This window comes from Callospermophilus lateralis, chromosome 7 (genome assembly GCF_048772815.1).
Source record: "Callospermophilus lateralis isolate mCalLat2 chromosome 7, mCalLat2.hap1, whole genome shotgun sequence".
Taxonomy (NCBI): domain Eukaryota; kingdom Metazoa; phylum Chordata; class Mammalia; order Rodentia; family Sciuridae; genus Callospermophilus; species Callospermophilus lateralis.
The window spans coordinates 95,536,403-95,553,011 of record NC_135311.1 but is presented as its reverse complement, the minus strand read 5'-3'; the positions used below and the strand labels follow the sequence as shown (position 1 = coordinate 95,553,011).

The 16,609-nt window shown below is 33.9% G+C and overlaps 1 protein-coding gene across 8 annotated transcripts in view; it reads right to left on the bottom strand.

Moving 5' to 3' along the window:
• Positions 1–1,796: 1,796 nt before the first annotated feature.
• Positions 1,797–16,609, bottom strand: part of Tm2d1 (TM2 domain containing 1) — a 33,847-nt gene continuing 19,034 nt past the window's right edge. For 6 of the 8 annotated variants that reach the window (XM_076860272.2, XM_076860274.2, XM_076860275.2 and 3 more), the window contains 3 exons: positions 13,770–13,843; positions 3,906–4,033; positions 1,797–2,092 (listed from right to left, as the gene is read on the bottom strand). In XM_076860272.2, coding sequence (XP_076716387.1) covers positions 3,923–4,033; positions 13,770–13,843 — 185 coding nt within the window. In that variant the 3' untranslated portion in view covers positions 1,797–2,092; positions 3,906–3,922. Of the gene's footprint in view, positions 2,093–3,905; positions 4,034–13,769; positions 13,844–16,609 lie in introns of those variants that run through there. The other 2 variants (XM_076860278.2, XM_076860279.2) reach the window with 1 other exon arrangement.

Sequence of the window (16,609 nt, the reverse complement as noted above, 5' to 3'; positions counted from 1 at the left end):
GGTGCATGTCTGTAACACCCAAACAAATAAGGCTGAGGCAGGAGGATTGCAAGACCAAGGCCAGCTTCAACAACTCAGTGAGACTCTGACTCAAAATGTTTTAAAAGGGCTGAGGATGAAGTACAGTTGTAAAGTACCCTTGGGGGATGACGGGGGAGCACTCCAGTATCAAAAAATTGTATAAACACAGGCATTCATGGGGACTTATATGTTTATTATATTACCTATATCAAGCATCAGAGAATTAGACAAATTGGAAGTGATCTTGTCATGTAAACTTCGGAAACTCTAGTGAAAGTCTAAAGGTATAATGTTTTGTTGTTGTTTTTGTTTTCTGGGTTTTTTGGGGGGTACCAGGGATTGAATTCAGGGGCACTCGACCACTGGGCCACATCCCTAGCCCTATTTTGTGTTTAATTTAGAGATATGGTCTCACTGAGTTGCTTAGCAAGCAACTCAGAGTTGCTGAGGCTGGCTTTGAACTCACAATCCTCCTGTCTTGGCCATACAATGTATTTTGAAGGGACTTTTTTTCTAGATTTTATCAACAACTCATGTGGAGTACAGCTTATATGAATAGACACTTTGAGAAGGATATGCTAAGTTACCAACTTTAACAACAATGGAGAATCAGAGATATCTTATTTAATTGAACATATGTGACTAAAGAGATGAGGCTTTTAAAATCTGGGCTTTTATGCTCCTGAAGGAAACTTCAAAGAATTATGTGCAATCTAAAATAACCAGGGAGGACTAGAACATGGGCTTAACTCTGAACAAAAACACTGTCACTGTGAAAAGTGGATCACAAAAGACCATGAACTCCCAAAGCTAGGGATTTTTGTGTCTAGTTCACTGCCTTTTAAAAAAGGGCTGAGGATGAAGCACAGTTGTAAAGTGCCCCTTTACAAAATAAAATACAAATACGGAGTTTTGTGTCTAGTTCATCCCCACTTAGAACGGGGCTTTCCACCTTGCAGATATTTAGTATTTAATGAATGAATCAAAGAAGTGCTCCTGGTGCATGGTAGAAGTCAACTGAAATTCACTTCATATAATAATATTTAATAATCTCCTGCCAACTGGAGAAGCTATTACTGAATGGCTAATATGTTACAAAGCTAACTATACCATACTGTACACTTTTTAAAGGAAATTATGGTTTTAACTTTTAAGAAGCTGGACCTAGTAATTTTGAAATTGATATTATCTGCTACTAAGGAAAGAGTGGAGTAGTATTATGGGCACACAGCATTCCATGCATTTTCATCTTCTTAAAGCCCTCTGCACACAGAAAGAGAACATACAGGTGCTGCTTCCTTCAGACCCTGGCACATCACTTGAGGCTCCTATGCTAGCATCTGCCTAGCAGTGCTCACAGATGGAAGCCATTAGTCACCTGTTTAGTGTTCCCACCTTGTCCATCCACCTTCAAATGTAACTGCAGTGAGCTGGAGGAGTCAGCATCTAGTCTTCCACAGCTAGTGCATCACTCCTCAAGCAAAAAAGGGAAAAGTTTACACTTCAGAGGATGGAAGTATCCATGCTGCTTCAAGGTTTCACAGACTTCTTAATGATCATTAGCTCCAACGATACCAAGACAAAGATAGCTAAAAGCTGCAGAATCACAGGTGGGCTGTCACACAGGAGACTACAGCCTTGAGCACTATAAATGATATTTGTTCACACCAGATTAATTGCTTAGAAGGATCAAAATGCAGTTGACAGCTACATATTGATTTTCTTAATAATAAAGCACAAAAAAATGTGAATAAATTATACTTTTATTTTTCACAAGCAAAAAAAGATAAATGGCAACTTGCCTTTGTAAAAGACATTAAAGAATATCAGAGTAATAAGCTACCCATCTCATAGAGACAGTAGCCTCAGAAAGCCTATTATACAGTTTTTAAAGAAAGTCTTATTAAATAAATCTAAGAATAATATACTTTTAACTAAATGAACAAATCAAAAATGACCACACACACATACCACACATACCACACAAACAAAATCATATAGAACCCACAAAGTGGTAATGTTTAGAAGGAAAAACTGGAAGTTCTTTATTAAATTCAAGGAGGCTCAAATCCTAAAACAGAAAAAAGAAATATATTAAAACACAATATTTTAAAGAGTATATTATAATTTGTTTCTTTCTCTCTCTTTCATGGTCTCCAGTCTCGGATATACATTTTAATGCTTCATTTACTCAAGATATTTTTTTCCTACTCTTGGAGCAATTTTATATACCATAAAGAGATCACAAGACTGACAATGTAGGTATCTGCCTTCTTAATGGGCTCTTCAAGTTTTATATTTCAAATCTGATTCTCGAATCCCAATTAAATGTTTATATAATAGGCTTCTGAAAATGGAATTACATTTTAAATTGCATTTGCTTAATTTTTACACATTATAGTTTATAAACACCATCTATATACTTTTGAAAGAGACACAATCTATGGTATGGATAAGGCACATGAAAATACATAACCCTTCCCATAAAGTATGAAGATGCCCAATACAAAATGATATGGTTGGTGGGGAGCGGGTAGAGTGGGAGGTAAAAAACCACCATGTTACAGCATATTACAGAAGGCCTAGAGTCTAGATTCTGTTCTTTACTAGCTATGTCTCAATTTCCTTAGGTTTTCCTTCTGATAAGAAGCAGCAGATGCATCTCTCAGAATTGGAAAACCTTTTTTGGGCAGTTGAGTAAATGTCTCAAATTTTGCAAAGCCCATCACTATTCAATCAGATGGCAATAAAAAAAAATTCCATAATCTCACTACAAGAAAAAAATCTACCTAACATTCAAAATTATACTTCATATCTGATTTATACATTATGACATAAAAAACAAATGTCTGTTTCCTTCCTGGCCTCCAGAGCATTCTCTGAGATAAGAGACCACTGAGAACTCTAGTGCTATGATGATGGATAAGACATCTAACCTGCTTTTCTATTGGTTTACCTGTCTCTCTAAAAGCACCTATTAGAGAGTCAACTATTACATAACAAATTCCCTGTACCCTATATGTTATATAAAACTTCTTCATTATAGAGAATGATTCTACCAGGAAATTTTTCCTGACATTCTACCAAAATCTTGCTGAAAAAAATCTTGCATTGTTGGAAAACTATTTATTAGAATAAACTGATGCAAGGCAACTGAAATAAAAACTTTGTAGCAGAGTCCTAAAGAACAAAAAAGAGTTGAATCCCTAGGACTGACAGTATCTCTCACTTATAAAGGTCTAATAGCTACTTAAACCTTAAGTTAATTAATAATTCTCATGGGCCAGTTCAAACATTGAGTTAGAATAAGTGCTTTCAGGTAGTTGAGGATTTGGATTATATCAACTTTCAAGTTTAGGGAAGAAAAAGAAAAAAAATAGGTTAAAGATCATATTGAGGGCTGGGGTTGTGGCTCAGTGGTAGAGTGTTTGCCTAGTACATGTGAGGTACTGAATTTTCAGCACTGCATATAAATAAATAGAGGTTCAGCAACATCTAAAAAAATTTTTTTTAAAAAAAAGATCATATTGACCCTCAGATGGACAGCAGAAAACATCTGCCATATTGAACTAGTCACAGCACATATTTTCATTATAACATCATATAATGAGTATCTCCTTGGTTTAATTTTATTTCCTTATGAATTTTTCCCTTTTGCCACATTCACTACAAAGAATTTGAACTAGAAAATGTAAGAGCAATGAACATATATAAAAATTCTTTTCAAAGGATTAGAGACATTCAGACATATGTAGTTTTCTAAGAAGCAAAATGAGAGGTTTACAACACTAGATCATCTCTTGAAATTTCCTATAGCTCTATAATTCTCACAAATTTATATTAATAATATACTATAATGAAGATTAGATATGCATATCACTTACTGTTTCTCTTTAAATATTTATGGATATAACTGTGTTTTTCTAAATGTTTCATTAGTAATACTAAGTCTTGTAAGTCTGGTTCCATAATAATCTATAATGTAACTACTTCCATCTGAAGGTCCAACAATCTAGAAGAGATAAATTTTCAAAAATTAGCTCATTTTGAAAAATACATTTCATAATGCTTTGAATTTACTCAGTAATTAATAAAATTGTTTCAGTAGCCATAAAATTTCAACTCTAAGCAAAACAAAGGTTAACTGAGTGGCTCATGTAGCTCACAGATTCAAAAGAAGAGCTACAAAGTCTTCAAGAACCAAGGCGTCAAGGACTGAATTCTGTGTCCCACAAAGCCCTTGGGTTTGGCCTCCCTGCCTGTTTCCTTTGCTCCACTTGTCTTCATTCTGCAGGAAGGCATTCTCAACTGATAGTTACAAACTAGAGATTCACATATTCCCACATTAGCAGCTCCTCAAAAAAAGTAAAATATTCTTCCCCAGTGTTTATATACCAAATCCAGAGAAAGACTTTCATTTATCTGCCTGTTTTTTATTATCTATTACTAGACAAATTACTATATGCAAAAAAATAGAATTAATAAGACTAATGTTAATCAGATTCCCTGTAGGAGATGATGCAATGTGATTCAAAGTCCTGCCAGAACCACCTGGAATGGAAAAGGAAGAGAGAGAAAAAAAACAACACATGTTCACTACAATCATCTTGTCCATTTAACCATATTTGTGATAATTCAATTAACATAATGTCTATAAATTATCCATTAAGGTAGCAATCTTCAAAGTGAGCCTTAAGGGTAGATAAGGAGCTACACATGGTGTATGTAGACCCAGTGAGTTCTATTGGTATCCATTTTGAGATACTTGATTACGAACAGATCTGCCTGACATTATGCTATAGTGGAATATTTAGCTATTTTCTTTCCCACTTCTCCTCTCTCTATGATCCTCTTTCCAGCTTGGTCAGAGTAAAGCATCCTGCCATCAGAGCTCACCTGAGTCTCATGATAGCACACTGCTCTGATGTGCAAAACCTCTAAAGGGCCAAATCAAGGGGTAATTCAAAATACCAGACTTAGGAAAATTTCCTCTAATTAGAGATCCAAACATATGTTCTGCTACATTTTGTTCCAAAATTGCATTCCCAATAACATTTAGCTCTTTCTTCTTAAAAATAATCTGTTGAATTTGTAACACGTTAATGCTGTTTTCAACCATAATAATTATAATAACTCAATCCAGATAGCTCAGAAAAACTTTTAATTTAATTTTAATAAATAAGATGATTAACAGAAAGTTTTTAAGCATAAAAATACATAAGTTAAATTTTGTGCAAGAAGGAAAATAGAAATCAAATTCAAAGAGAAAAAAAAGCAATGTGAAATTATAATGATTTTTGAAGGGTTCATTCATGTCTTTTTTAAGAGGATGATATTTTAAATCCTATGGCATTTATAGTCTGTTGGATACATTTAAAAATTGATGTAACAGTTTTATTTAAATATGTCAATATTTGAAATGACATTCTTTGCAACTATTTAAATTTATGATAAACTTAAATGTCAATTTAAAAATACATAGAGGGCACAGACTTAAAAAAAATTCTTCTAGGGGTTATTCAACTAGAGTTTAAAGAAAACGACTATAAAGCACTCCCCAGCAGGGCACGGAGGCTGAGGCAGGAGGATCCTGAGTTCAAAGCCAGCCTCAGCAACTTAGCAAGACCCTGTCTCAAAATAAAACATAAAAAGGGCTGGGAATGTGGCTCAGTGGTTAAGCACTCCTGGTTTCAACCCACGGTAACAAAAAAAAAAAGAAGTGTATGTGTTGAGGGAGGACTTTTTTGTCCCTGAAAGTGACAACAACATAAGGAAATGACGCTAACCAAAAAATATGATGATAGCAAAGAAGATAGGAAAGAGGGAGGGAAGAAGATGAAATAGAAGGGGAAAACTGAATGGAATCCATACTATATCATTTTGTTCTGAATTAAGAAATCTCAGAATTGTCTAACCTCCAGATTGTTGTATGATACATTAAACTCTAATGTTACTTGTACAGTCAACAATCCTAATAATACACTTGTCTTCAATGTCTTCTACAGATAACTGCCAGATACCCAAAGCACAACACTAGTGGGTATTTATGCTAAAAGTTTAAAGAACTGCTCAACCAAATTAAGTCAGTGTGTAAAGCATTGGTCCAAAAGAAAAATTTTGATAAAGCTTATAGCTAACTAGCTCTAGAATCAAATAATTTAATACTCTCTGGTTCTCAGTTTTTCTTATCCATATACAGGAAAACTTGAAGAACAGATCAAGCTGATCTGTACAGCACTTTTTAAGTTCTAATGTCTTCCAAGACTACAACATTTAAGTACAAACATCTCAGTTTAGGCATCTAAAAGCTATCATTAATATGGTTTTCTATGAACTAGCCCATTTAAGAAGAAATCACCAGGCGCAGTGGTGTTCACCAGTAATCCCAGAGACTGAGGCAGCAAAAGATAGCAAGTTCAAGGCCAGCCTCAGCAATTTGGCAAGATCCTGTCTCAAAATAAATAAATAAATAAAAAGGTTTGGGGATGTAGCTAAGTGGTAGAACACTCCTGGGTTCAATCCCCATCACTAAAAGGGGGAAAAATATGATTCTTCTCCCCTTACTTAATTGTAAAGAAAACTATCTGCTGTAAAGGTTCCAACTATTCAAATCCATATTCCCTTACCAAAATTTAAAAAAAATTCTTAATAAATGTTTCAATTATAAAACCTCTTATTATGAAGTTGGCATTACATTGTTAATTATAAAACTACAAATCTTTAAAAATATTCCATACTGGGAACTTTTTTACTTAGTAAATATAACCTATTAGTACACTGATAAGAGAATATGAAAACTAAAATTATTAATTTAGATTTTAATTATACCCCCAGCCACAGGAAACTGGGCTGGGGGTATAATTCAGTAGTACAGTGCTTAGCATAATCAAGGTCCTGGGTTCAATCTCCATCACCAAACAACCCAGCCGGAAGCCAAGTTCCATAGTATGCAGTATTTCCAATCAATATTCCTCTCTTCCAGCAGAGACAGACTTTTGAAATCTATAGGGTGAATAAATACCACCTCCATGCTTCATTGCAGTTAATGAGCCAAGAAATTGCTACCGAGGTTTTCGTCTTAATAAAAGGGGGAAAGAAGAGGGCCACTACACTATGAGGGGCAATTTTCCAAAATATGTATCAATATCTCTCCATAAGAAGCCCTAATACCACAAGTAAGCAACTGCACGTCCCTCTGCACGTTTCCTTAAAAATTACCACAATGTTGTGAACTAACACAGTGGATATGAACAGTTCTGGAGGTCAGAAGATCTAAATCAACATAACTGTTATGTCTTACAGAGACTCTAGGGAAGAATCTTTTACGGTTCTAAGCTTCCACTGATAACTGGCATTCTTTGAAATACCTTTGTTTGTAGCCAATTATCAGTTTAATCACATTTGAAATTGGACTTAGGGTCTACCAAAGTAATCCAAGATTATCTCTTTATCTCAAGATCCTTAACTTTTTCTTTCTCTTTCTTTCTTTGTTTTTTGGGGGGAGGGGGGTGATACTGGAGCTTTCCCCATGACCTTGCACATGCTAGGCAAGCAATCTACGACTAAGTCTGTGATCCTTAAATTAATCACATCAGCAAATACCTTTTATTCCTAAATAAAATAACATTTGCAGGTTTCAAGCTTTGATATGAACATGTTTTAGCTTATCACATCCTCCTTCTATGAGATGTTGTGGTAGTTTGGAGAGATTAAATAAAACTCCCTCTTTTGTGTTATTTCTGATTTTCAACAAGAAATTTTACTGACATAATAAATGTTAAAAAAAACCCTCATTGTTTATATAAAAGGATAGGCTTTTCTATAGGTGCAAAGCCTATAGCAAGAAAAGTAAATTAAAAAAAATTTAAAGAACATATTAAAATCAAGACTATTATGAAGTGGTCACCAAATTTCCTATTTTTCTGTTCTTTATCCTTTTTTTTTTTTTTTGTGTGTGTGTGTGTGTGTGTATGTGATGCTAGAGATTAAACCCAGGGCCTTGTGCATGCAAGGCAAGCACTCTACCAACTGAGCTATATCCCCAGCCCTATTCTTTATCCTTGATGCCCAATGTCATTCTCAATAACCTCCTCCGAACTACTCATAGGCAGCTACACAAACAAATGGGAATTTCATTAGTTTGGCATTTGACTTGGATATACTCTTATGCTTAAAAATGTGATGTCCTTTGAAAAGTACACTTAACTTATCTGAATAGTTTAAAACTATGCTCTGACTTTAAGACATTTCCATGTAACTGTCAGGTACATCTAGGTAAGTACTGCTGTGATTATTCTAATGTTACAGAGGATGTGTTCATTCTCCTATTGGTGAACCCATCTAGATTGATTCCAACTTCTTGCTACTACAAAGAATGCTACAGTAGACATCATTATACATGTCCAAATGTGAACAGGAAGAAACTTTTTTGGATAAATACTAAGAAGTATCTCTTGATTTACTTATTAATTATGTGGGTATCCTTTGCTATGAATTGCCTAATTGTTTATTATGTTCATTTAACTATTAGGCTCCCTATCATTTTATTGATTTGCAGAAATTACTTGAATATTATGGACAGCAATTCTTCTTGCTAGTATGTTTTTACTTAATCTGTGAACTTAACTTGGTCTAAGGACTGGAGATGAAGCTCAATGGTAGAGTGCACAAAAGGCCCTGGGTTCAATCCCCAGTCCCATAGGAAAAAGAAAAAAAGAAAAAGAAAAAAAAACATAACCTGGCCTACTGCCTTTAAAAACAGAATTGCTTAATTCAAATTTGATTTTGAATAGTCAAATTAATTGATTCCTGCCCCCCCTTCATGTTTTACGTTTTTGGGATCTTGTTTCAGACTCAACCCATTCAAGACCATGAACTCTCTTCACTTAGTTTAATATAAAATTTAACTACAAAGCTCAGGGTCTATACCAAACCCAAATCTGCTGGCATTTTGATCTTAGGCTTCCTGGGCTCTAGATTTCTAAGCAATGAATTTCTGTTGCTTATAAATTTACCTATCTAAGGCATTTTGTTATAGCCGTCCAATGCTCTAAGACGGTCCTAAAGGAAAGCATTCACTTTTTTTTAAAAGTACCATTTTTAGCTTTTCATATTGCTAGTACTTGGCACAAAACCCACACTTTTTCACAGATATATTGTATTCATTTAAATCAGCAAAAAAAAAAAAAAATATTTCAGGGCATATTCTATGTTTAGCATACTACTAAAGAAATTTTCCTCAAGAAATTAATGTGTGAAAAGTCAAAGCTGGTGTTTAAAAGCTCAGAAGAGTAATAATACAAAGCAGTATATAAGCCAGTGCTAAAATGAGTGGCATATAGTAAATGCCAAAACAATAAGATACATTTTTCAAATCTGATAAATTTATTTACAAAATTCATAAATGTCTTGGAAAGTATGTGAATTACTACTCCTTATCCAGTTGAGCCCTTTAAAAAAATACAATGAGTAACATTAATAGGAATAAAAATGAAAGTAATTTCTTCCATGATACACAAAATTTTTAAAAACTGAAACAAACAAAAAAAAAAACATACTTTCTTCTAACTACTTTCTACATCCCAACACATATTTTCATTTCCCCCCTTATGCATACTTATCTTCCTGATTTGTGGTTATCTTCCCTCTACTTAACAAAACTTTGATAGACATCAGTGATTATATAATTTAAAATGTTAGACTATGTGAATGAAAAAGGAGGTTTAAGCATAAATAAAATATTCCATTTTTTATAATAAAAAAGCTTAGACCATCTAATCTATTCTTTATGGTGTATATATATGCATCACTTAATAATGACATGTTCCCAGAAAAGCATAAGCAGGCCATTTTATCATTTTGCAAACTTCAGAGAGTAGTTACACAAATCTAGGTATATACCAGTCACCTGACCTTGCCTATTGATGCAGTAAACATAAGATGAGGCAGATGCTAAAATAATACAGCATGCTACTTCACAGTAAACTTTTTTAAATAAGTGGACGTATACTCTAAAATAATGATAATAGTATAATAAACACTTAAATGACCAGTAATGAAGTCATTTATTATCACACATTATATATTGTACATAACTGTTTGTGCTATATTTTTATATAACTGCCACTAAAAATAGGTTTGTTTCCATGAGCATCAGCAAACATGTCAATAATGCATCACACTACAATGTCAGGGACAATTATGATGTCACTAGGTGATAGGAAATTTTCAGCTCTACTACAATCTTATGGGACCTCCATGATATATGAGGTTTATTTCAGTTGGCCAAAATGTCTTTATACAGGACATAATTATATGCAAAAATCCATAGATACAACAGAATGACTGTTTTTAAATCTACAAACCTACCTTAAGAATAACTATATATAATTTATACATAATTACTTACAGCTGAAAAATTGCATACTCTAGGTATCACTGATTTACATTTTTGTTGACTGCATTCTATTTACTATTTCATCTTATTCATGATTTATATTGTTTCCTTATAATACAAATATAAAAATATAAAAACTTCCAAATTTTATTAACAGATAAAGGCTAGGTGAGCTAGACATGCTGGTACAGGCCTACAATCCCAGAGACTCAGGAGGCTGAGGCAGAAGGACTGAAAGTTTGAGGCCAGCCTCAGCAACCTAGCAAGATGCTATTTCAAATGAAAACTAAAAAAGGCTGGGGATGTGACGCAGCCATTAAGCACTCCTGGGTTTAATCCTTGGTACCAAGAAGAAGAAGAAAAAAAAAAAAGTATTTTCAGTGAACATAGCGACATATAAACCTTTACTGTAGCAATATTTTATTTTCTTATTTTATTGGTACTAGGGATTGAACCCAGGGGCACTTTACCACTGAGTCACATCCCTAGTCCTTTTTATTTTTTTATTCAAGGCAGGGTCTCATTAAGTTGCTGAAGGCCTTGATAAGTTGCTGAGGCTGGCCTCAAACTTGGAATCCTCCTGCTTCAGCCTCCCAAGTCACTGGGATTACAACCAGTGTGCATTATACTTTATGTTGTTTTGGTTCTAACATGAAATAACTGTATTCCTATATTTTTGTAATAAAGATTGTGAAACAATGTTTTTATAGGTCCAAATCCACTTATATATTTCTGAGATCATAGTACAATAGAAAAACACTCCTATTCACTGGGAAATAATATTTAATGGCAAAAGAAAAAGAAGCTAAAAAAAACAGGCATGGAGAAAGAAGAATAAACAAAATAATAAACAAAAGGTCTATTAAGAAATTTTAAAATACAATCAGGACATAAATATTATAGTTGATGATATTTAAAGTAAAAATTATTTGATTTGCTGAAAAAAACTCTAATAAGATGTAGTCATCATTGCTTTGAGTATATTAAATGACAGATAAATAGGCTACACATCTTACTTGGTTACGTTTGAAAATTGATTTTATTACCCCAATCTGAAACAGTCTAAAGTGGCCAAATGTATTAAAATATTTTATTCAGAGAAATTAACTGCAGAAATTCAAACACTAATTCTATTTCAATAATTTCTTAGCTCAGCATGGTGGCCCATGCATGTAATCCCAGTGACTCGGAGGCTGAAGCATGAGGATCTCAAGTTCAAGGCCAGCCTCAGCACGTGAGACCCTGCCTCAAAATGAAAAATAAAGGGTTAGGGATGAAGTGGTAGAGCACCAGTGGGTTCAATCCTCAGCAAACCCTTCCACCACCTGCCAAAAAAGGAAGCTCAATAGTCCTAGACCCAGAAGTTCTTTAAAAAAATAGCCTACCTATTGTGAAAAGTTTAGGTATACATATGTAAATCAGAAAACAGTAGCTGATCAAATCAGCTGTAGAATTTGATATAACTAAAGCTGCAAAGCAAAGATAATATCACCAAAGAAAGAACCTAGCCTGGTTGGGATACAAAGACACTTTGAATTCTGTATATCTTAACTTGAAGAATCCTAATAATTGGGCTGGGGATACAGCTCAGTTGGTAGAGTGCTTGCCTCGAATGCACAATGCCCTGGATTCAGTCTCCAGAACCACCAAAAAAAAAAAAAAAAAAAAAAAAAAAAAAGAATACAATAATCATTCAATTCCTTGGATCCTCATTTAAAATGAGAAACCCATTTCTAAGCATATGTGTAAAAGTACTTTAGCCTCTTCATGCCTGCTTGCCTGTCCCACAGTTAAAGAAGGCAGGATATTTGGTTAGGCATATGTTTACGAGCAAAGGCAGGAAAATTCCAACTTTAAAACCAAATATTTTTCTTGTTTAATTCTGGTATCTTATTGGTCCATATGCTGCCTCCTCCTCACAGTATGGTACCAAAATCTCTTAGCTCTTGACTTTCTTTTAGCATGTAATGGTAATATCAAGCAGTCAGAATTGAAGAATAGAAATACTGGAAGAGAAAGCAGAGCAAAACAGATGATGAACTAAATGTATACTGATACCCTTGCTAAAGACATTAGGTACTCCATAAATGCTTGTTGAAGATAAATTCATCTTTTTCCCTTAATTTAAGAATTCTTGAGTTAATTATAACTCCTTTTATGTGTATGTGTACGAAGGATTGGACCCAGGACTTTGTATGCTGAGCTATATCCCCTGAAGCTGACAGATCCAGTCATCTTGTCAATTAACATAACAGGATATTGATGAGACTCTGATGCGTATACACACACACACACACACACACACACACACACACACACAAACATTATGAAAGCAGGAATAAAATTGTCTTTTGCACTAGACAAGCACTCTATACTAATATTCTGCTCATTGCATGTTACAAAAGCTGCAACTAACTGGCCTATGCCTCGCCCTCCCCCCCCAAAAGGATTGTATGAGTGCTCCATTAAATGTCTAGGAGGGGGACCTGGGGTTGTGGCTCAGCAGTAGAGCGCTCACCTAGTATGGGCAAGGCCCTGGGTTCAATCCCCAGCACCACATAAAAATAAATAAATATATTGTGCTCAACTACAACTAAAAAATAAATAAATAAATATTTTGAAAATGTCTAGGAGCGGGGCTAGCTTCAAGAAGACCAAGTCCATGCAAACAAATGATATATTTCAAACTCTCCTGGTATTCATCTCTGTTTCTCTGTATTGGCCTCACTTTCTCCTGCTTCAATTAGGGAGGGAAGCAGGCAGTTTTTGAGATGTTATTCTTTAAGCACTTAAAAGATGTTTTTTATGCCCAAATGTCCAGAAATGGTGGCACCTGCTTGTAATCCCAGCTACTCTGGAAGTTGAGGCAGGAGAATTGTAAGCTTGAGGCCAGCCTCAACAACTCAGTGAAACCCTATTTCAAAATAAAAAAGAAAAAGGGTTGGAAATGTAGCTCAGAGTATCCCTGGGCTCCATCCCCATTACTGAAAATGAAAATAAAAATAAAAAGTAAGTTTGAGAAATAACCACAATACCCTCCCTCTAAAAGACTCAATTTGTATTATAAACATTCTGAAAAGTTATTCAATAAAGAAACCTATTTAACAGTTGAACTCACATCTACAAATCACATTTGAATATGGTATCCTTTTTTAAAAATATCTTATATCTTTAGAACCACAGTTTGGAAAACAATAAATTGAAAAATGATGACAATCCAGTATTTGATGAAAAACTGAAACAAACGTTCTATCTGCTTACTAATGTATTTTAAATTTAAAATATAGCAGAAGACCACCAAATTCAATTTTGAATATAAAAAAGTTTACATTCCAGATTAAAATGAACTTACCTGCATCGAAATAAGAATGAAATCAATTAGGCTCCCAATTCCACAAAATCCTACAGTGCAAAATTTTAACAAACCTAGAAAAGAAGATAGTCATTTATAATCTAAAAAGTCTTACAAATATTAGTGAACTTTTCCATTTTTCTAATAAGCCCTGACATAGACTATAAACTCTTTGTAGTATTATAATAAAATCAATATTTTTAAAAAATCACATCATCTAAAAATATTTAATGGATTCTCATATACAGAAAAGTCACAAAATAATTTATTTTTGCTTTATTAACAAATAAACCCTAGTACCTGAAAGAAAAACTCAATGTAATCTTGCAAAACTTCTCAAGGGAAAATACCTAAGGAAATAAATTTTTAAATCTTTTAGTCCTAAAATCCTCACTGACTTACTTAGACTTAACACATCAGTGATCCAAATTTTGCTATACATTTAGAATAGAAAGTTCAAATATATAGGGATTGGGGACTTATCTCAATGGCAGAGTACTTGCAAAGCATGCACAAGACCATAGGTTCTATCCTCAATACAAAAAAAAAAAAAAAAAAAGTGAGGAAAGAAAGTTCAAATATATAAATTGTCATATATCTCTCTCATAAACACACACACACACAAACACACAAAAAAAATCAGAAAGCAACACTAATCATTTAAAATTGCACAATTTTATTAGTACCCAATTACCTCTAATTTATCCTATACTTTTTTCCTTAAGCATCTTCTGTTTACTAGTACTAGTCAAAATCAATAGTCCCACACTAAGTACTTTATATATACCATTGGTCCTTGGTCCTGACCCAAGAATTAGGATACTAAAATAGGTGATAAAAGAGCACTGACTGACTGTAGGATATATATGGGGATATAACCCCAAAACATGATGATTACTAGGAGAGAAGTGATCCTTCTTCAGTATTTGAATTTCTTACAAGTCATCATAGTTGAGATTTTAAAATGGCATGAAAAAACGACTCTTTGTGAAATGGAAGTTGCAAATATCAACTAAAAATAGGTAACAGCTAAAACTAAGGGTAAAAAAAGATCAACCCTCGCATACAACCTGGAAACACACACACACACACACAAAAGATTGAAATGCATAGGTACATGAGTTGATTTTCCCATCTTCTTAGTATAAGACACACTATAGCATAATGTTATAAGTACTGGCTAACAAGTTACAAATAATTTAACAACTATTAAAAATATTATAGAAGCTGGGCTCAGTGGCGCACACCTGTAATCCCAGCAGCTGGGAAGGCTGAGGCAGGAAGATCACAAGTTCAAAGCCAGCCTCAGCAAAAAGTAAGGCACTAAGCAACTCAGTGAGACCCTGTCTTTAAATACAATACAAAATAGGGCTGGGAATGAGGCTTGGTGTCAAGTGCCCCTGAGTTCAATCCCCTGTACCCATAAATAAACAAACTAACAAATAAATAAATAAATATTATAGAAAATTTTACTTTGTTTTCTTCAAAACATTTATTATCTACACAACATTTTGAGTTATCTTTTTATTTTGAGATATGGTCTGGCCAGATTGCCAGACTGGCCTCTATACTGCAATCTTCCTGCCTTAGCTTTCCAAGCCAGACTATAGGTATGTGCTGCTGCTATATCAGGCTACAAGTATACTTAGTTTATATCTAACTACGCTTTTAGTTATACATAAATATAGTTTTATTTATAACTTAAGTTATGTATTTTAAAAACACAAATTTGGACATATCCCTTATTACTCCACTCATTTTATTTATTTATTTTGAGGCAGGTTCTCACTAAATTGCCTTGGCTGGCCCTGAATCTGCAATCCTCCTGCCTCAGCCTCCTGAGCTGCTGGGATTAAAGGTGGGTGCAGCACACATATACTGTATCCAGCAGTATATGTTGTTCCATTAATATGTACAGTTGTTATTTTTTAATGTACCAGAGAAGAAATAAATTTTTAAAAAATGTTATTTTGAAACATTCGAAAAGTAATTACTACATTATCCATTTAAGGATTATAAAGTTAATTTTTATAACATTAAATATAGCATTTGCTTAATGACATAAGGCCCTGGGTTCAATCCCCAGAACTTCCAGAAATTAACTTGATATTCACAAAAAATCTGTGATAATTTTTTGCTTTAGAAGTTGGGTATTGCAAATACTATTCTGTCTGCAACAGTTTTGTTTTTCTTTTATTATTATTATTATTTCTTTTTTTTCTTCTTCTTCTTTTTAATGTTTGCAGAACTAGGGATGACACCCAAGGGCACTTTACCACTGAGCTACATTTCCAGTCTTTCAGGCTTGAAAAAAGGTCTTGTTAAATTGCCAAGACTGGCCTCCAAATCACAATCCTGCTTCAGCCTCCTGAGTAGCTGGGATTAGAGGCTTGAGTCATCATGCCTGGCTCTCTCTCTCTCTCTGTGACTGTTTTAAAAATGCAGATTATTTCACATTGAGGTTGCTGACTATCAAATCACAAGTATTTTACAATGATTTGATAATTAGGTATTCTTATCCTTTTTGTGTATATATCTATAAAAGAGAGCTTTCAAATCTTAGAATAAAAGTTTAACCCATAAATCATTTTATTTGTCCTAGTATCAGTGGTTATTACATACTAGTTCAAACTTGTAGCTTCAAAATTAACCCGTTAAGTCCCAAGTTTTTAATTCTGTAAATATTTCTGTAAAACTGACACAGGAGGGGCTGGGGTTGTAGCTCAGTGGTAGAGCATTTGCCTTGTGAGGCACTGGGTTCAATCCTCAGCAAAAGAAAGAAAGGAAAGAAAGAAAGAAAAAATTGTGTCCATCTACAACTAAAAAATATATACTTTTTT